Source organism: Topomyia yanbarensis, chromosome 1 (genome assembly GCF_030247195.1).
Source record: "Topomyia yanbarensis strain Yona2022 chromosome 1, ASM3024719v1, whole genome shotgun sequence".
Lineage (NCBI taxonomy): Eukaryota > Metazoa > Arthropoda > Insecta > Diptera > Culicidae > Topomyia > Topomyia yanbarensis.
This window is the reverse complement of record NC_080670.1, coordinates 102,563,321-102,586,460: the sequence shown is the minus strand read 5'-3', so window position 1 is coordinate 102,586,460 and position 23,140 is coordinate 102,563,321. Positions and strand designations below refer to the sequence as shown.

The 23,140-nt window shown below is 42.8% G+C and overlaps 3 protein-coding genes and 1 pseudogene across 4 annotated transcripts in view; 3 read left to right on the top strand and 1 right to left on the bottom strand.

Annotated features, from left to right (window-relative positions):
- The window catches only part of LOC131676340 (uncharacterized), a 111,640-nt pseudogene extending 105,530 nt beyond the window's left edge, over nt 1-6,110 (top strand).
- Nucleotides 6,111-7,509: 1,399 nt separating this feature from the next.
- Nucleotides 7,510-7,893, top strand: LOC131696432 (uncharacterized). The gene has a single exon (XM_058984971.1). It carries the CDS (start codon nt 7,510-7,512, stop codon nt 7,891-7,893), a length of 384 nt encoding a protein of 127 aa, XP_058840954.1.
- Nucleotides 7,894-13,218: 5,325 nt separating this feature from the next.
- On the top strand, nt 13,219-14,712 carry LOC131696431 (uncharacterized). Its single transcript, XM_058984969.1, has one exon. The coding sequence runs from the start codon at nt 13,219-13,221 to the stop codon at nt 14,710-14,712; it is 1,494 nt and encodes a 497-aa protein (XP_058840952.1).
- Nucleotides 14,713-19,700: 4,988 nt separating this feature from the next.
- Nucleotides 19,701-23,140, bottom strand: part of LOC131676203 (WD repeat-containing protein 20) — a 349,792-nt gene continuing 346,352 nt past the window's right edge. Inside the window, exons 2-6 of one of the 2 annotated variants that reach the window (XR_009303115.1) lie at nt 22,433-22,615; nt 21,538-22,376; nt 20,524-21,481; nt 20,311-20,466; nt 19,701-19,841 (exon numbers count right to left, since the gene is read on the bottom strand). Coding sequence is in view for 1 of the 2 variants with exons in the window: in XM_058955354.1 (XP_058811337.1) it covers nt 20,407-20,466; nt 20,524-21,481; nt 21,538-22,376; nt 22,433-22,615 (2,040 nt within the window). In the remaining variant the exon portion in view is untranslated. Of the gene's footprint in view, nt 20,467-20,523; nt 21,482-21,537; nt 22,377-22,432; nt 22,616-23,140 lie in introns of both variants that reach the window. The other variant, XM_058955354.1, reaches the window with a different exon arrangement.

The window sequence follows — 23,140 nt, the reverse complement described above, 5'->3', positions numbered from 1 at the left end:
TGCGGAGAAATTGGCCATAAAAAGGCACAGTGTCCGAAGAACAGTGCTAATAAATCAGGTAAACAACCTGATAAGAAGCAGATACAGAAGGCAAATTGTGGCCTCTAAATCGATTGCGTTTATTGCGGCGGATGTGTCCGTTGCTGCTTCGGGTTCTGCGGTTTGTACAAAGTGGTTCCTGGATAGCGGAGCATCGGACCACATGTATAACGACAGGAGTTTGTTTGAGAGTCTTGAAAAGTTAGAGAAACCAATGACAATTCAAACCGCAAAAACTGGCGTGAATATTTTTACTCACAAGAAAGGTCGTGTGACGGCTCTGTCTGTAGTCGGCGATGAACAGATCAACATAAACATGGACAATGTGCTGTATATTCCTGAACTGTCGTTTAATTTGCTGTCGTTGCTTCGGCTGGAAACCACAGGCAAGAAAGTTATTTTCTTTAAAGGTTGTATAACCGTTGAATGTGAAGGGGAAGTCGTAGCAACAGGAAGACAGCATGGCTAGCTCTATTGTTTGGATCTTGAGTGCAAACGCAGAGCTGACTCTAGTGCTATGATTGGTAAAGTAAGCTAAAAATTGGAACTGTGGCATTACCGGTTCGGCCACCTAGGGGAAGAAAATCTTAAAAGGCTGGTGAGAAACGATAAAAAAGGGATGAACATTAAGAGTGTTGAGCAGGGTAATTCTAAGCTCCTTTGTGAGTCGTGTGTTACCGGAAAGCAGACCCGTGGACCGTTCCAGAAGCAGGGTTGCCACATTCACAGATTTTTCTGCAAAATCACAAATTTTTTCCATGATTTTCATCACAGAATCTGTGTACACAGATGACAGATTTTTGTTAAAAAACACAGATTTTCACAGATTTTCGAGTTTGCAATTGTTAGAAAATTTCCAATTGAATTGTTTAACATTGCAGAATGTTCTCCATGTTTATAATATTTGGTTCAGTAAAACTTTACTTGTCACTACGGTTAAATTAGCGTACCTCATTATCAGATGTCGAAACCTCTAAGGAAAACTCGCCCAGCGACCGTTCTTTGTTTGGCCGAATCATTTTACATTGAACTGATATGTCACAGACATACGTCCCGCTGTAAACATTTTGTTGGGCGGCGGACTGGGCTGGGATCACTCAGCCACTCACTGGAAAAGGGGGTCCCTATTATTGGCTCGAATCCAAACTCGTCGAAATGTCAACTGACAATAGGTTTATCCGGAGTGTTCGTTTGTGTTTACATTTGGCTATCGTTGCCATTTTTATTTTGTTTACACCACCCAATGTGGCTACGCCACATCGCTTTTTACGTGTGTTAAGCCGGGCAAACGAGTGAATCACAGATTTGCTTACTTCCGGCGGTGGGTCGGCGGATACCTCGCCCGGTTGATACTCAGTGGCTTTGCGCCGCGTCGGTTGCAGGCCTTTGTTATTCAGCTAAACAGTATCGTACTGGTACACCTTAAACATAGGTTCCTGAAAGGTATTGGGTGGTTATCGGAAGTTTCCTAAAACATAATCTGGAAAACAAAATGTTTCTGGCAACGCTTTAGCTCTTCGTTGAACTCTAACGATTTCGCCACCTAGGCGCCAGTTTGACGCTACAGAATAAACTTTGTTTACATTCTACGAGTTTTGATTCGAGCAAACAACATCCAACCGTCTTATCCCCAGGACAGGTTAACTAATTTCTAGCAGAGTAAAACTACGCAGTTGTACGAAAGCTTCCACTAAATTTATTCAGCGCCGTTTAAAAATTTAAATAAAAGCATGTCCAAAAGAACAATTGCAAGTTATTTTTGCACCGGAAAGTCTTCGAAAAAAGGTAAGAGTTATTATTAATATGCGAAACAGAGGAACAACGATTATTTTTAATTTCTTATAGAAAAACTTCTGGCAGCGGATGGTGCCGCCACCAACAAGCCGAATAGTTATGCGAAGGCAACTAAAATTAAAGGGAATCATACCACTGAAAAAAGTGTGGATATAGGTAAGCTGGGTTAAGATTTCTTTTAAGTTACGAATTAATTAAAGATTGACCAGACGAACAAATTGTGTCACTTGCTCGTTTGGTGAATCGTTACGTTAGGTATACATAAATAAGATTTTCGTTTTAAATTTTAGAGTTTCCATTTCATATATAGATTATTTCTTTTGTTTTAGGTGAATGTCTGGCAGCAGATGATGTCCGCAAGTGTGCTGTAGGGCGTGACGTCAATGTCAATGGTAAATGTTCTGAGCCAATCGGTTTAACTGCTTCAGATGTCTACGAATCCTTTGATGGACTCCAATAGTCCAAACGAAATTAGGAGCGCAAGTGAGATTGAGGATGGTATGTACTTGATCATTCGTATTTGCCGTCCAACGTGTACTAGTAAAAAGATTATTATCGTTATTATTATACCGTGAGATCTGACTGCTACTGGGGTTGAACGATTTAGCATTGTTATGTCTATGGGTGTAAGGGGGTAGCTTTAGTAGTTTTGATTTTACACAAAGGTAGTTTTGGGATGGCTTTTGAGCGGGTAATTTGTTTGAGGCCATCAGGTATCTGACCGCTCACATTGAAAAGATATGGACATTTTTTCGAAAGTGGAGCTTTTGGAATACTATCGACGGCGCCGGTGGCTGGTGGTAAGCGTGACCGCCACTCATCCCAGTTGGCCTGGGTTCAATTCCAGCCGAGGTCGTTGAGATTTTTCTGAGGTGAAAAATTCTGTGGTCACGTCTTCCTTCGGAAGGGAAGTAAAGCCGTTGATCTCCGGTCCATGAGTTGATGGATATCTAGTCTAGATAGAGTGGAGTCACCTCTCTGGCGTCGGTAAAGAAGTTGAATCCAACTTCTATACTTACTAACAAATATCCTCCTCCCGTGATACTTGTGGAATGCGCAGTAGTATATATGGCCTCTAGCAAAAGCAAGTATCGGACTACCATTCCTTCCCTTTCCTGCCGCGATCTACGTTCGGGTCTGGCGGGCGCATGTATTGATCAATAAACACTTTAGGTTTACCAGAAGTTGCACAATGAAATATGTTTCGCTGCTCCCAAGCATAATTATCTACTTATTCCCTGTGCAACTTCAGCTAGTCCAGATCGATAACGGAGTAGCAGCCAGGTGTTGTCGTACAAGCTCAAGCTCGAGTGGAGCTTTTGTGAATACTATCGTCAATGATTGGAAGTGGAAAAAGTTTTTTTAAATCTCGCAGGTTTGATTTGAAAAACAATTATTTTTGAAATTAAGTATTTACATCTCCCCAATAATTGAGGCTTGAATCTTGATGTTTTCGAATGGGAATGCAAAGGACCTTCGGAAACTCAGAGCGTTTACAGAATGCACGTTAGAAGGATCAGAAAGTGCAAAAGGTATATTAAAACATTTGATTTTCTTCGATCGACTTTTAGCAATATGTTTAGTTAACTTGTGGGTGAGGGGGAAGATAGGATTTCGCTTTTATGAAAGATTGTTTGACTTTTTATAGACTGTTCCATAAGATTTCGTAGTGGCTAGATTACCTTTGGTTTTTTTTGCTATGAACCAAGATTTTGAAGGCATACAACATTTTTTATACATTGTTTTGTGTTGCATTTGATAAACTCTACAACCTATATTAGGTATCTTGAATAGTACCGTGTTATTAGAATAATAGTATAATAAGAACAATAGTATCCAAAATCAACAAAGTAAAACTATTGATTAATCAGTTAGTGGTCTCCACCATAAAAAAATCTAATATCGGTTTGTTTCTTAGATCTGCATATTACGGCTAACTGATATATTGGGATTCCAGGTGATGAATTATTGGCAGAAAATAACAGTTCCATACCAGTTACGAGCATGTTGGATCGCGGTACAGCAACTGATTTACCTGTAACCTCATTAAGTGGTGATCAGAATCTGAATGCGAACAAAAACGAAACGTTTATGCAAAAATTCAAATCGTCGATTAATTCCGATAAGTTCGTATGCTTTGAACCTTATGAAAAAGATCCGTTTCACGCATGGTGTACGGTTTGTCTTGATAAACTCAGCATAGCGCGAGGTGGAAAGTCCAATCTTTCCACTCATATTCAAACTAAGCGTCACATACAAGCAGCCAGTAAAGTAGTTATTCGAAAAGACCAACCAATCGATAAACTGACAAACCCTACCATTGCTGAGCGAATTACTGAAGCGGAGCTTAAAATTTGTGCATGGGCAGTAGAGAGCAACATTTCTTTTGCAGCGGTCGAAAAACTAGTGGATGTTCTAAAATCCATCGATCCTGATTCTAAAATTTGTCCAAATCTTAAGTTGGGTAGAACTAAATCTTCGGCGATTGTGAAAGGTGTTCTGGCGCAAGAGCAGCACGAGCAATTGGCAACCAAAATGAAAAACCAAAACTTTAGCCTAATCATCGATGAATCCACAGATATTACTACAAATAAAACATTAGCCATGGTCATACGGTTAATGGAGAGTGAGAAGGAAAATTTTCAGGTATTTTTTTCACTTTATAATTATTTAAGGCTTATCGGTCTTTAAACTTTTTAGGTAAATGATGTATTCTACAAGGCCATCGAGATCAAGGCAGGTGATCACAAAACCATTTATCGAGCAATTATAGATGAATTCATCAATGATGGTATTGATTATAAAAGAAAACTGAAAGGTTTTTCTTCTGATGGTGCATCGGTTATGATGGGATCAGAGAACTCTGTCATGATGCTTTTGAAAAAAGATTGCCCAGATCTCATTGTGATCAAATGTACTTGTCATTCCCTAGCGTTATGCGCTAGTTATGCGTGTGCCAAAATCCCATCCTATGTTGAACATTTACTCAAGGATATTTACAACTATCTCGCGTATAGCCCTAAGCGGTCTGCTCAGCTCGCTATGATCCAAGAAATCGTGGACCTTAAGCCATTGAAGATGCTACATCCGTCCGCAACCAGGTGGTTGTCACTAGAAGCTGTTGTAAAACGGAACTTGGATAGATACGATGAGATAAAAGTGTTTTTCTCTTTTCAATACAATTATGACAAAAACGCTACTGCACAAAGAATTCTAATGCATCTGAATGACCCGATGACTAAACCAATACTGCATTTTTTAAACTATATTTTGCCACTTATCAACCGGTTAAATCGAATGTTTCAGTCAGAATCACCAGAATATACGATGATATATGAAGAGATGTATGCATTATATACTAATGTTAAGCAATATTTGCGAGGACAAATACATGAAAATGCTCACCAGTACAGAAGACACAGATTTCTTTAACCATCTAAAAGATCAGAGCAAAACATATGTAGGTGTAGCTGCAGAAGAACTTTCAGGCGTCCTGGACGAAAAAAAGCAAATATTTTTTGAAATATGCGCAAATTTTTACATTGAACTTATTAAACAAATTAAAGAAGATTCAATTTGAATGACCCGTCACTTAGAATGGCTTCAAGTATCAATCCTAAAAACTTAAAAGCATTATCAAGCTTAAGTCCAGTATTAAAGTATTTCCGTAATTTTTGTGATATTGATAACACTAACGATCAAGAGCTTGAAAATGAGTACCGCGAAATTAAAATAAAAATACTTTGTAAACATATAACTATCAAGGACACTGATTCAGTAGTAGAATGTTGGAAAAAGATACTAAACTTAAAAAAAGGTGATGGAACACTTGCCTTTCCGCTTATGCGACATTTTATTTCCAATTTTTTGATTATACCCCATTCATCGGCTGTTGTGGAACGTTGTTTCTCAGAATATAATGCAAATAAGACTAAAGTCAGAAACAAACTAAATATGGAATCGGTAGATAGCATTCTGAAATCAAAATGGTTTATTCGATCTCTAGGTGGTTCCACTAAAATAAGACTGACAAAATCTTTAAAAAGTAAATTCAGCAAAAATATGTTTATACTGACATTGTAAATGCAAACAAAACTGCTAATGCAGCGTAATGCTGTATTACGATGGACTGGTTTTTCGAACGTGTGTGCTTCGTTCTAGTCCGACTTCCATTTGATTTTTCAGTCCTCATGTATTAAATCGTTATTGAGTACACACCTCACTTCTATTCGAACAGGTTATCGTTGTATTGCAGGATAAGGGTAGGAATCAATAAGTGTTAGGAGAAATCGGTGTAGTACAGGTAGAAATAAATATGAACACAAAAATGTATAAAAACTGTTGCATTACTTTTTGGTTTCTGAGCTTCTATGTCCTTGCTTTAATATAAAATAGTAGTTACATATCACTAGTAATGTCGAGTGGACGCATATCTCATTCACTAAATTAAATTTAAAAACTGTATATCTGATATTCGCTTTCTTCTATAGCAAATTCCATGTACAGATTGTTTTACAGATAATTCGAATTGTTTCACAGATTTTCACAGATTTTTTAACATTGAACACAGATTTTGATATGGCAACCCTGTCCAGAAGCGCGAGGAGAAGCGCGCTAGCAGGCCATTAGAAATTATTCACAGTGATGTTTGCGGGCCTATTACACCGAAGGCATGGGATGGGTTCAAGTACTTTGTATCGTTCACAGATGATTACACTCATATGGCCGTAGTGTATTTGATACGGTTGAAAAATGAGGTACTCGATCGGTTGAAAGAGTACGAGGCAATGGCTGGTGCTCATTTTGGTGCAAAAATTCCTCGGTTAAGATGCGACAATGGGGGTGAATACACTAGTCATGCCGTGAAAACATTTTGTAAGAAAAAGGGTATACGCTTGGAAACGACCGTTGCTTATACACCTGAACAGAACGGCGTGAGCGAAAGGCTCAACCGCACAGTAGTTGAAAAGGTGCGTGCTATGTTAGCTGCTAGTGGTATGGGTCAGCAATTTTGGGGAGAAGTGTTGTATACCGCAGTGTATGTGCTAAATCGCAGCCCCAGTGTCGCAGTTCAAGGGGAGGTAACACCTTATGAGGCATCCCTCTAAGAACGGTTGGTTTCAAAATCGTCCAATGAAGGACGTTCGTTGGACCAATTTGGACAACGTCCAAATAAACGTTCAACGAACGTCCATCACTAGACCCGTGTTGAACGATTTTGAAACAATTTTTTGGACGTCTCAGTGGGATGGTACGGCAAGAAACCAGACGTTTCCATCCTGCGTGTTTTTGGTAGTGAGTGTTTCGCACACATACCGAAGCAAATACGAAAGAAACTTGACGCAAAAGTGAAAAGGTTGTGTTCGTTGGGTATGCACCTGGAGGATACCGTGTGTGGAATGGAAAAAGAGTTTCCGTTGCTCGAGATGTTATTTTCAACGAATCGGTAGTTCCACATTGCGTGACAAGTGATACCAAGAACGACTCACACACTGACAGCAAGAACATCGTGATCGCTGAACAAAAGGATAAGCCGAAGACTGACGTGGAAGATTGCGAGCAAGAGTGAGAAACGGAGGACTGTTTTTCTGAGTGCGAAAGTATGTCGGGAAGTGAAGGTTTGTTCGGAAGTGAAGAGGCTGGCCCACGTTGCTAAACTGTGCCAAATAATACATCATGGAAAAGCGGAGGGTAGTGGTACCCCCCGCATGGCAAAACGACTACGATATGGATGTGTCGGTGTTTGCATTGTGCGCTGAGGAGTTTTTGAATAACATTCCGTCCAACGTCAGTGAATTGAAAAAGAGAAGTGATTGGCCTTCCTGGGAGGAAGCCATAAAAGAAGAACTCAGATCGTTGGAAATGAATAAAACGTGGACGTTAGTTGAACTGCCTGCTGGAAAGCAACTTATTGATAACAAGTGGGTGTTTAAAATGAAAAAGAACAGTGATGGTGTTGTCGAAAGGTACAAAGCCAGACTGGTTGCTCGCGGATTCAAACAGCGACTGCGATTCGATTTTACGGAGACTTATTCGCCGGTGGCGAAGATGTCAACTTAGAGGATTTTATTGGCATTGGCAAACCATTAGGACTGGAGCGTACACCAAATGGATGTCAAATGTGCGTTCATCAACGGCGAACTGCAGGAAGAAATCTTTAGGCGGCAACCTGCTGGTTGCTGGTTGAGAAGGGGAAGCACCTTGTCTGCAAGCTAAAGCTATATATGGCCTGAAGCAGGCTTCACGAATCAGTTAGGTTCACTCACTCGGAGCCGATAGTTGTTCTCAACACAAGCTCCGCGTTTAATAAACCCAAACTTTCGCCCGGTCCACGCCACCCATATAGTTTCCGAAGTTCGGGCTCAGCCTCCCGGTTAGTATACCAACTGGTTTCGGCCCGGTCCGTTACGCGAGTGTGAAGTGCCGTGTATCATCAGTGCGAAGGCTACTCGAATTTTAAGCCGAAAATTCAAAATCGACTTTCCCACCGTTACCAGGAGCACAGACTACGAAGGAGTTGAGCGATAGCGCGTCTCCATCAAATCAAAAGGTGCAAACCGTGGTCAACCGTCCGCCTCCACCACGAGCATTGGTTTGAACAGTTGCACGTGCGCGCGCGAATTCAAACCGAAATAATGTAATTGGCTCCATAGGTGCCGGCGGCAGTGTTGAAGGTGCATTTTGAAAAAGCCAACCTCCGCCCAACTGACAACCCATAAAAAACCCACCTAATGGGGGAACCTCCCCCTCTCCCCACCCCGGGGAGCAGCGGCCCATCTTTGAGTCGGACTTTGCCAGGGTACTTAAACTCTGGCGATATAATCGACAAGCAGACTCTGCTACTGCGAGCAAAATCATTGGATGGTGATTTCGATGCCCGACTGACGACTAACCCGTTCACGATTTTGAAATCGGTACAACGTGTGTTAGGATGCGATCCGACAAAGGTGGTTTCGGCCACAAAAGAAGGTAGAGGGACCCGCTATGTCTTAAGGACGACATCGAAAAAAGCATATAACGCTCTGATGAGTTTGAACGAGCTGATCGACGGGCAAAAAGTTGAGGTGGTTTCTCACCCCACTCTCAACATTACTCATGGTGTCGTTTACGATATCGATACCAAAGACATGAGCAACGAAGAACTTCTTGACGAGCTGAAAGGTCAAGGAGTCGCAGCAGTGCGTAGGATCACCAAGCTGCACGAAGGAGTAGTGAGCAATACTCCTCTGGTGGTGATATCGTTTAGTGGCTCAACCCTCCCCGACTACATTTACCTCGGATTGGTACGCACTAGCATCCGGCCCTACTACCCGTCCCCCATGCTGTGCTACCGCTGTGGCAAATTCGGGCATGGCACTAGGGTGTGCCCCAACAAGGAAACTTGCTTGAACTGCAGCCTGAACCACCCATCAGCCAAAGATAACCCATGCACCCAACAAGAGCAAAAGAGTGCCCCAAATACATGGAAGAGGTAGCCATCATTAAAGCGAAAGTTTCCCTAAACCTTTCCTTCCCCGAAGCAAGAGCTCCAATAATACAAAAGCGCAAAGGACCAAGTTACGCTGAACAAACCCAGAAAGGCACGGAATCGAAAGACAACGAGAAAGATTCCACTATCGCTAGACTGAAGGCGGAGCTTATTAGGCTAAAGGGCGAAAAGAGCAATCCGCCAAAAGATGACAGGGACGAAGAGATATCAAACCTCAAACACCACCTAGCGGAGGCCGTTCGCCAGCTTAGAATTGCCAAGCAACAACTCACCGAGGTAACGAAAGAAAATAGCAGAGCTAACACTTCACCGAAAGTAGAGCAGGGAAACGTCAACAAACTAAACCCGACCACCACGATATCGACCGAATGTAACGTAGTAGCCGCGAAACAACAGCGAGACCCCCGACCTCGTGACGAACGAAAGCAACAAAGAAATCGTAGCCGAGCAGGCGAAGGGGATAAATCCCGAAGCCCTATCGGAAACAAAACAGAGCCAGCACCACCGAAACAACAACGGACAACCCGCGCGAATTCCCGCAACAACAGCCCTTCACTATCCGGACATTTGAACATCTCAGACACCGAAACGACGCAAAACTCCATGCCCCAAGCGTCTTTCGTAATGTCCGACTAGCTTTACAACGATCATAGCAACTGGGAATGCCAATAAAAAACAACGTATTCAACAGCAACATAAAACAAAGCCCGCCTGTGTCGACCCTGACCGGGGAAGTTCCGGATACGTTCGACGCACCCCCGGCGGCTGTTGACACAGGACCATCGGAGCACCAACAGGGAAGTACCTTTAACATCCCCATTAGCATTCAACTTACGCATTCACCATCCATCTCAGGCCAACCAGACAGAAATCTAGAAAATCCACCAACACAGCAATCCCAAACGACGGGAACCACGACCGCCTCCAGCGCCCCGCATCTTGCCGGGCCCCAGAGTAGGCGATCTTCCCGCCTGATCTCAAAAATGACACCAGTATCAGGAAAATTAAGCGAACAACTCCTCTGCAACGAGAACCGGTTCAGGTCTCCCGATATCCCCGCACCTGGCGGACCACTGGGAAGAGCACTCAGCCGGGAAACTCCTACTCACCAACAGCAACGAGTACGACGAGACCTCAGCCCGGTTCCCGGTTGCTCTTGGCATCCGGTACGTTTTAGACCATCCAGGAATCCAGTAGTCACCAATCGTGACGCCCACTTCCCCGTGCCGGCCCTGACCGGGGACGTTCCGCCTTGCAGCGATGCTCCCCCGGCGGCTGCTGGTGCGGGAGGCCCGGGCACATCCCGGGTAAGTACCTGTAAACTCAAGCCCGATCGAAATCCATCCGCCGGCAAATTTTCGCCCCCAGGTACCACTGCCAGAAAGGGTTACAGCCCAGAAGCACTCAGCGAACAGTCTACCACCCAACAGCAGTGGCAAACTAATCCTTGCCAATATGGGAGCAACGGTACCCTGACCGAAGACACTACTAGCTCGACTAAAAACGTAAATGGCCTAAACACGAGCGCCCGCTTCCCCGTGCCGGCCCTGTCCGGGGAAGTTCCGCCTATCCGCGACGCGCCCCCGGCGGCTGCTGGTGCGGGAGACCCGGCCTCTCCCCGGGTAAGCTCGTACGATACACTCAGTCCGGAACTGTCTGCTGTTTGTATATCCCTCGCAGGTACCTCCAACAATGCCGCCGAAGGTTACGGAAACACCTCGCCGATCCACCAAGAAGCATTCGGCGGAATCGAAATAAGAAGAGAAGATGGTGAAGCGGATTTGGACCAGCCCTCGTCTAGCCCCCAGTCTACCGCCTCTAACATCAATTCAACGACACTGGCCATCCAGTGGAACACAAATGGACTGCGAGGATGCCTTGGCGACCTGCAAATGATTATTGCTAAGACTCAGCCCATCTGCCTGGCATTGCAGGAGACACACATCCGGGATCAGACGAACCCAGCATCGTGGTTCGGACACCGGTATTCGTGGGACGCCGCCAGCGGGGACAACATCTACCGGACGGTGGGGCTCGCCATTCGGGTCGATATACCGTCCCGTCCGATAACTTTGGATACCGAACTAATAGCCGCTGCCCGAAGGATCGAATATCCAGTTCAGTGCACCGTTATATCCCTATATATTCCTGGCGGAACTCGGAACGTGGGTTGCAAACTCCAGCGTCTCATCGACCAAGTTGAGACACCATTCATCATCATGGGAGATGTAAATGGGCATCATACGATGTGGGGCTCACGTCTGTGTAATAGGACAGGAAACGACATCGCCGGAGTAGTCGAAAACAACGACGCGGTCGTTCTCAACGACGGCAGTTCAACATTTATCCGCGGACAGACGGAATCCGCCATCGACGTCACTATCTGCTCGGGAGTGCTGGCAGGATGTTGCGGGTGGACTGTTCTTGCCGACCCATGCAACAGTGACCACTTCCCTATCCAAGTCACGTACGCCCAGACGCCACCTGCTACAACCCGTCGAAGGCGGTGGTTTTACGATCAGGCGGACTGGTCGCGCTATGAAGAGATCGTCGACGACCTTATGAATCGGGACGAGTCATACACTCCGGATGAACTCACCAAAATATTCAGTAAGGCCGCTGTTTCCTGTATTCCCAGGTCAAGTGGTAACCCTCCCCGACAGGCAGTGCACTGGTGGTGCCCAGAAGTCAAGAGAGCCATCAGAGCACGCCGAACTGCGCTGCGGACACTAAAGAAGACTTCTATGGACGACCCACACAGAAGCCAGCGAGCTGATGACTTCAGAAAGGCCAGAAACGAGGCCAGGAAAGCGATAGAGGAGGCAAAAAACACCAGCTGGACTAGATTTTTAGAAGGCATATCTCCTGACTCGTCGACTACAGAACTCTGGCGGAGAGTTAACGCTCTAAGCGGAAAGCGGCGGCATAGTGGCTACGCCATCGCCGTTAACGGGTGCACGACGATCGATCCCACGACCATCGGTAACGAACTAGGCAAACACTTCGCCTCCCTATCCGCAGACACCGCCCTACCAGCTGCGTTCCTGCGAATCAAGCGAAGGGCTGAGAGCAGGCCCGTTCACCGGAAGCGAACTATGCACGGCACTAGAATCGGTACACGGCAAGTCTGCCGGATTGGATGACGTTGGTTACCCTCTACTTCGACATTCCCCACCAGTAGCCAAGCGGGCGATTTTGGACAGTATTAACCGCATCTGGAGCGGGGAACCGATGCCCGCTTCATGGAAACAAGCCCTAGTAATCCCCATCCCAAAGCGATGTCAGGGGAGCAGAACGCCAGATGATTTCCGCCCAATCAGTTTACTCCCCTGCTTTGCCAAGACGATGGAGCGAATGGTCAACAGACGGCTGGTGGACCTACTGGAGGAGCGAAAACTTCTGGATCATCGCCAGTTCGCGTTCCGACGTGGAGCAGGAACCGGTCTCCACCTCGCCAGCTTCGGAGAGGTGGTACGCCAATCCGTAAACGACGGCCTGCACGCCGACATCGCGATACTCGACGTTGCGAAGGCATATAATACCGTGTGGCGTCATGGAGTACTGCAACAGCTGGCCAACTGGGGATCACCGGACAAATGGGCCGCTTCCTAAGCGACTACCTATCCGACCGTACCTTCCGCGTAGGAATAGGGGGTGCCCAATCCAACGCCTTTCCGGAAGCCAACGGCGTCCCCCAGGGATCCGTTCTCGCTGTAACATTGTTCCTGGTGGCCATGAATTCTTTGTTCGCCAACCTGCCGGCTGGAATATACGTTTTTGTCTACGCCGATGACATCGTGTTGGTCTCCATAGGAAGGACAATCGGGCGAACCCGTCGAAAACTTCAAGCTGCCATAAGCGCGGTGAGCCGATGGGCAGTATCAGTCGGTTTTAACATGGCACCCGCAAAAAGCGTAATTACACACTGCTGCAACAAAAACCACATTGCAACAGGGAGGCCGATCCTTCTGGACGGGGCGGTCGTTCCTTACCGTAAGGAACCGAAGATCTTGGGGATAACCGTGGACCGTCGGCTCACTTTCGCGCCACACTTCCAACGTATCAAAGCCGACTGCCGGAGCCGGTTGCGACTAATTAAAACAATCTGCTCCCGGCACAAGCGCTGCAATCGATACACCGCATTGAATATTAGCCAGGCCCTAGTCCACAGCAAGATATTCTACGGGGTTGAGCTGACATGTTGCAATACGGAAGGACTTACCAACATTTTAGGCCCGCTATACCACGGAACAATTCGTGCTGCCTCTGGTCTGCTACCCAGCACGCCTGCTGAGGCGGCCTGCATGGAAGCCGGGATTCTCCCCCTTCGTTGGGCGGCTGCACTCACCATAGCTAGAAGAGCATTGGCATTTTTAGAACGAACCTCCGGAGAGGACTGCTTCCTGCTACAGACAGCTAACGAGATCCACCAGGAATACACAGACGTGGATCTGCCACCGATCGCCCGCTTACACCGAGTTCGTGACCGGACCTGGCACGTCCGCGGACCCAACCTAGACACAAGTCTGTCTGCAGAACTGAGGGCCGGCGCAGCTGGCAGTGAAGCCAGAGCCAAATACAATCGTCTAATGGCTACCAGGTATAGCAATCACGTGCGGATTTTCACCGACGGCTCCAAGATTGGCGATGAGGTCGGTATAGGAGTAAGCGGAATAGGGGAAGGACTCTCCTTTCGCCTACCAGCACAATGCTCGGTTTTCTCAGCGGAGGCGTCAGCTATCGCCCTCGCTATGGTCCAGAAACCGGAAGATACACCCGTCGTCTTGTTGTCGGAATCTCTATCAGTCATCTCCGCCCTCGAGTCGGGAAAATCCCGCCACCCCTTCATCCAGGCTATCGAGGCCGAGTACGACCCACTCACAACAATCTGCTGGGTCCCCGGTCACTGCAGCATCGACGGTAACGAAAGGGCTGACCGCTTGGCGGCCAGAGGGAGACACGCCCGCCGACACCTCACCAGACTCGTCCCAGTCACAGATATATTAGGCAAGTTGAAGCTAAAGATAGCCGAAAGCTTCGTGCGTCATTGGCGCAGCAATAGCGGACACCTCCAGCGCATCAAAGGCTCGCTCGACCGCTGGACGGATCGGATCGACAGAAGAGAACAACGAGTACTGTCGCGACTCAGAGTTGGGCATACAAAAGTCTCCCATGCCCACACCGTATCGCGTGTCCCTCCACCAACATGTGTCACATGTGGAGTCCGAACCACGGTGGAACATATCTTAGTGAACTGTCCGGAGTACAGTGACCTCCGACAGCACCATAATCTACCGAACTCCATTAGAGAGATTCTTGCCAACGACCACGCCCGAGAGGAAGTGCTACTATCTTTTCTCAAGAATGCGGGACTTTTCGACCTTCTCTGAGGAATCAACCACACCAAGCAACAAAACCTATATAACAAACTTGTAAATGTATATAATGCGATGTTAACCCTCAAAAAGGCAACCGGGTCCCAGAGGCCCGGCACGTTACAATTTTTTAGTTACAAAAAAATGTGTATGCAGTATAAGCTTGGGCATGGAAATTTTGATAAGTAGCTTTGAAATCTATAACAAAAATAAAGAATTGTGAAATTTTCATCTATGGAGTGACGCGCAGCTATGTTTGAATTTTTTACATGCACAAAAAGGCAAGCCGGGCCTGGCAGGCCCATTGTGCATGCAATATTTACTAGGAATACCACGGGTTTTATACATTAATATTTATCTGAAAAAAAAACATTTTGATGAGTTCAACTTCATATTAGCAGGAATTTTTTCATGTTTTTATTGATTTTATCTTTTTACCTTTTTTTATAAGAAAAAAAAATCTTGAAAGTTTGAGCGAATTCTATACATTTCTTTTATAGGAAATGTAAAAATAGCATACGATAATGTCATATTTTTTTGGTTAAATACTTTTATTTCACCCACTGTGGTCTACTTGACAATTATTTGGATACAACATAACCTAACTGTGTCGTTATTGTCTATTTTTGTTGTCTATTCTTTGTGTTACAGTTGTCGTAATTATTCAAATTGTAGGATCTAAAAGCAACAAAAAGTTGAAATGGCTATAAGACGATATGCACATGTTTTCAATCGTCTCAAAGAATCTGAAATAATGGAAAAAATTCGAGCAAATTCAACAGCAGACGATTCCGAAACTGATTTGCAAAGCGAGGAAGAATGTGTGAATGATATTGCTTCCGTCGATGAATCTGATGCAGACTCGGAAGAAAAATCTGAATATGTACTTCGGTTATGCATCAGAAGAAATTAATAGCAACACAGAAACATTTATTAGTCGTGTTCAAACGAAATGGAGCTCATAACCAATCGACATTCGACGTGATCTTCCGAGTACTCACTTTTTGGAAAAAAAATTGACCTTATTACATCCATCGCCATATACGCTGAAATCGGGATTTGCTGCGTGTTCGTACTCATCATCCTGTAATTCCGGAACCGGAAGTCGAATCAATTAGAAATTCAACAGCAGCCAATGGGAACGCTGTACCTTTCATTTGAAAGCAAGTTTGTAAAAATCTGTAAAGAATTCGCTGAGAAATAGGTATGACATTATCTTAGGAACTTGGTAAGTTCCCCCGGGGCATCAATATTCGCCATAGTTGGCCAATGTGGTCGAAGTGCCTTCGGTGGGTCATTGATGATCTAGACATGCAAAGCCAAGTAATGTTGCACATATTTTAATATATATTGTATCATTTGGACATCATGGTGGTATCAGTTTCTATGGAAATTTGCTGTGTGATTGTACTCTTCAACACGTAACTCCAGAACCGAAAGTCAGATCAATAAAAAAATCAATAGCGACCGATGGGAAGGCTGTACCTTTCATTTGAGAATAAATTTGTACAAATCGGTCCAGCCACCTCTGAGAAAAATCGGTGAGATTGTTTGCCACATACATACATCCATACATACATACAAACATACACACACACACATACAGACATTTTACGATCTCGACGAACTGAGTCGAATGGTATAAGAGATTTGGCCCTGCGGGTCTCGGTTAAAAAGTCGAAATTTCGACCGATTGCATAACCTTTCTATATGAGAACGGCTAAAAGGAGCTTGAATTTAGACGGGCCTGAGAGGCCCGGCTTGCCCTTTAATGTTAGGATTTTAGCTTGCCTTCACAAGGGTTAATTAACATATTTTTTCTTTCTCGCAAGGCGAATGACCTACGAGGTTAAAGCCTTTAAATAAATAAATAAATAAATAAATAAATAGGCATCACGAAACTGGAATCAGAGGTTCCACGATTTCATAGTCAAACTTGGGTTCAAGGGGAGTGAACATGATTTCTGCCTCTACTATCGATAGTTGAAAGGTGTTGTGACGTACGTTCTCATTTACGTTGATGACATTTTGTTGGTGAGCAATTCGGATGAGGCGATCAAGCAAATGAAGAGCAAACTAGCTTCGCAGTTTGATATGAAGGATCTCAACGAGATAACAAGTTTTCTGGGGTTGAATGTTGATCGAAATCGACAGAAGAAAACTATGCTGATCGACCAGCGAGCGTATGTTGAGCGTGTTCTGGATAGATTTAGAACGGAGAATTGCAAGGTGTCGCCCATTCCAATGGATCCCAATCTCAGGCTAGAAAAGGAGGATTCGAAAATGTTTACGGATAAACCATACCGTGAGTTAATTGGTTGTCTGATGTACCTGTTGGTGACATCACGACCGGACATTTGTGCAGCAGTCAACTATTTCGCCGGATTCCAGTGTGGAGCAAATGAGCAGCATTGGGTGCATCTTAAGCGGATTCTCAGATACTTGAAGGGAACGAGCGAGTACAAGCTGGTTTATGGATACGATGAATCGGCGGAAGCGTTAGAGGCGTTCACGGATGCTGACTGGGGAAACGATCCTAACGATAGGAGATCCATTTCTGGTTATGTTATCAAACTCCACGGTTCCACGGTAACATAGGCAACCCGGAAACAATCGTCCGTTGCATTATCTAGTACAGAAGCAGAGTTGATGGCGTTATGTCAGGGTAGTTGTGAACTCATGTGGGTTATGAATTTGCTGGACTCCATTGGTGTTTCTATAGTGAAGCCCGTAACGATACACGAAGATAACCAATCTTGCATTTCGGTTTCAGTCGAGCCCAGAAAGCATAAGAGGATGAAGCACATCGAAATTCAACATTTCTTCGTTCGTGAGCTGATTGAACGAGGGCATGTCCAACTAAAGTATTTGCAAACTGATAATCAAGTTGCCGATTTGATGACCAGAGGGTTAGTACAAGTACGATTTCGAAAGCTGCGCGACATGCTAAGAGTAAGCAATTGAGGCGGGGTATTAACCGAACACTGATATCATTTGAATTACTGTGTAATATGTTTCACCAATTGACTTACATTGATTTACCGTGTATGATGAGAGAATAAAATATCATTCGTATATAACCATGCAACAGAACAATACGCGCTTTTTATCTTGTCCCTTTCCTTTTGTTAAAGTCCGATTAAACTGAGAATATATTTATGCGGTTTTAAACAAAAATATGTTTGACATAACCAATCGGATAGTTTGAGTTTATTAATAATGTGGATTATAATTATAAAACCATTCGTCAATCTAATGGTAGATGGAGGCTATTTTAATTAAAAGAAACTGTTGACACAATAAAAAGTGATGCTTGTTTTCAATATTTCTAAGAGTTTGTACTGATTAATGAAATTGTTGTAATGTGTGCCTTACATTTATACTAAGATTTTTCCAATTGAATTGAATATACATAAATTTCAAACAAAAATTTGCTTGCCCCTATCAATCTGATATTTGTTTTAAACTGGTTATTTGAATCAAATCATGTATTGATTTGAGAGTAACATAAGTCCGATTAAACTGAGAATATATTTATGCGGTGTTAAACAAAAATATGGTTGACATAATCAATCGGATAGTTTGGGTTTATTAATAATATTGATTATAATTATAAAACCATACGTTAATTTAATGGTAGATGAAGGCTATTTTAATTAAAAGAAACTGTTGACACAATAAAAAGTGATGCTTGTTTCAAATATTTCTAAGAGTTTGAACTGATTAATGGAATTGTTGTAATTAAATCCAAATTAGGTTAGCCCATAAATAGTCCCAAAATTTCTTTATAATAATATAAAAAATGGTAGGATTCACAATATTTTTTTCTACGCGTCTTATCTAATAATTTGACTAGTATATCACACTTTCCAAGAGAATTTAAGTTACAATGGTTTTTGGGCATATTTTATATTTCAGTTCCCTCGCCTACTACGATTACTTGCAAGCATTTTCTTGATTCTATATCCATTTTTTTTTATTTGTGTAGACCCAGCGAATAATACTATGTTTTGCTTTTGTCAAAATATAACGTTAAATTTGAACTAGAAGCTCAAGTATCATTCTTTAATTTTGGCGTAAGGTAGCCCCCGTGGCGTAAAGTAACTCCCCATGACGGTATCCGAAATATGCTTATTTCTCCATGCGCTACATTGGTGTAAACCCTTAGCGTTCAATTGAGAATGCCTCGAAATGCGGCCATCTTTGAAATTGAAAAAAACGCCATGTTTTCCACGACGACTGCAAAACATGACAATCAATTAATAGTATTCTAAAAATGTCCTGAATACGTTGATTGATTTTCACGAAGATGAAGTAAAGGATAACAAAAAAATATAAACGTTTCTACAAAATTAAGATATAAATATTTGTGGAACTTTTGGAATCTTACAATCAATTCAGGAACACTCACGTACTAAACGGCATGACAGAACCACCTTTGTCGGTAACCTCTCGATTAATTTTGGAAGTGCCTTGTACTTAATTTTTACGCTTGAGATGGATGTCTAATCTCTGTGCCAAAATTGATGTTGCTTCTCAGTTTTGCACGACCCAGTAGGAATTTGGCCTTGATCCCACTGCTCTGTCATCAATGTTACGTGATATTCGTTATGGAATATTGTTTGTTTAGGGTCCATTCATAAACAATGTCTTGCAGAAAAAAATCTAAGAATTTTTGTTGGTTTTTTCTCAAATTTTTAGTTTTCTCTCGTTAATTCATGGATTTTTCCCAACTGTCAATAGGCGACATTATTTATGAACGGCCCTTGGTAATATCTTTAGAGCAGACAATTCAATGGAAAATAAGATTGACAGGATTTTTGTGCGTTTTTAGCACCTTGTGTCACATCTTTATTGTTGCTATACATACTAAGAATACCAAATCATGTGACGTGATGGCCGAAAGATTAGAGAAGCACCCCCCCCCCCCCCTCCCCCTTCGATAGGAACCTGAGCTACATATGCTTGTCGAAATAAAACAAAGGTAAGAAAAAACTTGAATGTAAATTTTACTTCTTGAACATAATTATAATTTATTTCATTTTAATTTTTCTTACTTTTTAGCTATTTTCCCTTATTTGAGTTGTTATTTTGGCAATCCTTCAAAATTATGCTTGTTTTTCCTTGCCGACTCAACTAAGATTCTAGAAAAAATACGAAATAGTTTAATTCAATAATCCTAATAACACAGCTGTTCGCTATTTTATTAATATATATTGATGTTAAGGAAAACAAATATGTTGAACTACATTCCACTTTTCCATAAACATTTATTATTCGGGCCGAATTTATTAGTCTTTGGTGCAATAAAGATTTTTGAGTTTCTGTTTTTCTCTTACACTGAATTTAAAGCATAAAATGGATCCAGCTCCGAATGTTCGTGCGTTCAATAAAATATTATTATTTAATTATATGAATGAAGTATTGCAATGATAGAAATATGCATGTTACAGCCAAACTCTTCTGCGGTATTTTACCTTTTCAATGTGATATATATTAGTTAAACTTAGCTTGCATTGCGTGCTAGTTTTGCTTGCATACATTGCGTTCTAGTTCAACATGAAAACTTTTGTCATATGTTCCAACCTGTACGTATGAAATAATAGAACTTACCTGTACGTATGAAATGATAAAACACTTAAAATATTTTTAACGAATTTGAAAGGCAATAAAATATGTGTACGATAAAATTGCATCAACCGCAGATTTTTATACTACCGCACCAGCAGAGGGCGCCGTTGGACTTGGAGGTAAATGCGGTGGTAGATTCTATAAGCAAAAGTATGCCTCGGTAAAACTCTAATGCACAATTCATAATCCACTTACTATGTATCCAGGTCTGGCCCAAGTATAAACAAATCCATCCTGACAGGCGGTGAGAAAACAATCCTTCCGAAAAATTAACGCCGTTAATCTTTCGTGAGCAATCTTCTTGCACACCAACGGCTCCAATACTGGACAGTCATCGAATCGCGGACACGCGGGGGTACCAATGAGTTTCATGGGGTCGTAAGAGGAAATGATACTATTACCACTGCTACCTGCTCCCGTTCCATCTGACCGCATGTTCTTGGTCAGCGACGATGTCATTATTGAAGTAATGGTATTAGAAACTAAACCGCCTCCGACGCCACCATTGCTCGATGACGTTGAAACAGTTTGGTCGACGATGATGTTGGTAAGGTTGCTATTGCCCAATGCATTATGGTGAAGGTGATTGTTGTTTGAGCAGTTATGTGAATTATTACTATTATATAATTTACCAGTAAGCGATATGATATTTCTTTTTCTAGTACTGCTTTTACCGGATTTCTCACTCTTTTCACTTTTATCACTGATATTGCTACTGTTGCTGCCACTGTTGCCAAAGCTGAAATTGGATATTCGCTGCGTGAACGAATTAAGTGTCGAACTATGTAGGGGGTGGTTCACGTCATATTTTGCGATTTTATCGCTACTATTATCATCTTCAATTCTGACAGAAGAACCGGTAATGCCAGCATGGTTCGTCACACTATTACGTTTAGTGAAGCTATTCCTCGTGTGGTTACTGTCACTATTGGTAGATTCCTTATCGCTACTGTTGTTGCTATTAATACTATCATCACAATTTATAGTAGTACTTAGACTGTTACTCGTTAGAGTAACATTTTTAATAATACAGCTCGAATTATCCATAGTATCATTGTCGTTTGGATAAACTGCGTTAGCTTTTGATTTCTTATCCTTGTGGGGTGACGTTTGAAATCCAATATTATTAATAATTGCACTACTTGAAAATTCGCTGAAATAAAAGATAAATTAGTTTGATTTTGAAGAGCTTATTTCATTTAAGCTTACCATTTAGTGTTATAAAATGTAGCTTCTGCTGAATTAAGATTGTGATTTACGTGCCCGAGGGACTGCCGCAGTACGTCCTCTGTGAGGTCCCACAAACAAAGTTGAGTATCCTGGCTAACTGAGCCTAGCCTGTAGCTAGTGGCAAGTTTATCCGACGTCGATGGGCTGCTCCGAATCGTACCAAGAGGACGCCGTACCGCGGTAGCAGTAGTTTCAATATTGATTTGATTGCTTGGCCCAACCAAATTGTTGTATTTGTCATTGATGGCATTTTCGTCTTCTGAAACAACTCCACTTTCCCAATTCGAATAGGTAGTCGTAAATGGATCAAAAGCAACTACCGATACCCAGGATCGATGGCCTTGTCCTCTGGCAACTACTCGTTGCTCGTGTACTGAATATACGGTTACCAGATCATCCTCTCCCCCAACAACCACATATTTACCGTCGGGACTCCAACAAACACAAAGAAAACCTCCAAAGTAAGATCGTGCTATCCCTATCAACTCCATGTTACTGTAATGGAAGACTCTAAGAAAACCATCTTGAGAGACAATCGCCAAATGCTGACCACAAGGCGAGAAACAAAATTCGTTCACGCAATTCTCTTGCTGTCCAAAGCACCATTTGTACAACGGATTACGTGTGCATTTGGATTTACACGATAGCACAATGTAACCTTCGCCGCATTTGTATGGCTGATAACTGGGAGTTATTGATGTACATGATAGTTCTTCGTTATACATGTACAAACACCCACTCGCATGGGACGCCAGGAACTGATTTTCTGATCCTGGAATCCATTTTAGGCAGGTAACTTTTGTCTTATCAATTAATCTCTGGAAGTAAATGAAAATTTAATACTAGAAAATTAAATACAACCAGATCAACCTGCCTCTTCGTTGTATAACTTTCCTTGCTCTCTTCTGCCAGGATAAACCAACTGAATTTGACCCGTGCTGAAGCCTACCAGAAGAGGTGCTCCTTCGTATGTAGATGTAGTTGCATTAAAATCGTGACAGCTTGGATTGGTACCTTTGTAGAGCTTTTTGTCGATTGGTTTATTTAAATCAGAAGCCTGGAAAAATTAACGCAAGAATGAATTTTCACGTATAACTATTTTTTTACTATGCACTGTAAATAACGTACACTTTTTTACGAAGAGATTCGACACATAAGATTTAAGTTGCAAGCCGCATTGAAAACTAAAGAATTTTCTTTTGCCCTTTACTAAAATTACACTTAAAATTTAAGCGTTCTACGTGATTGTAGGGTATGAGCCAGTATAAATAAAATAATAAATCAATATTGAACCTCAATATCTACTCAACCTCTATCCTGTTCTTGTCTTGATGCAATAACATCAAACGGAAGAATGATTTTATGTTAGCAGGCCTTGGTTGTTGTGACAGACAATCTAGCTTCAGTTTTTGGAAGGAAATAGATGAGAGCAGACGCAAAATCTCCAGTCACGACAATGGCACAAACAACGCTCCCGGTAAGATTTTGCCAGTAGTTTTTGTTATGAAATAGCAACCAGCTGGACACTGGTTCTGATTTTAAAACACTATGCTACTGTTTTCCGAAATTAGAAAAATTGATT

Coding starts and splice junctions, on each gene's coding strand:
- LOC131696431 (XM_058984969.1), top strand. CDS start 13,219: ATGGCACCCGCAAAAAGCGTAATTACACACTGCTGCAACAAAAACCAC.
- LOC131696432 (XM_058984971.1), top strand. CDS start 7,510: ATGGAAAAGCGGAGGGTAGTGGTACCCCCCGCATGGCAAAACGACTAC.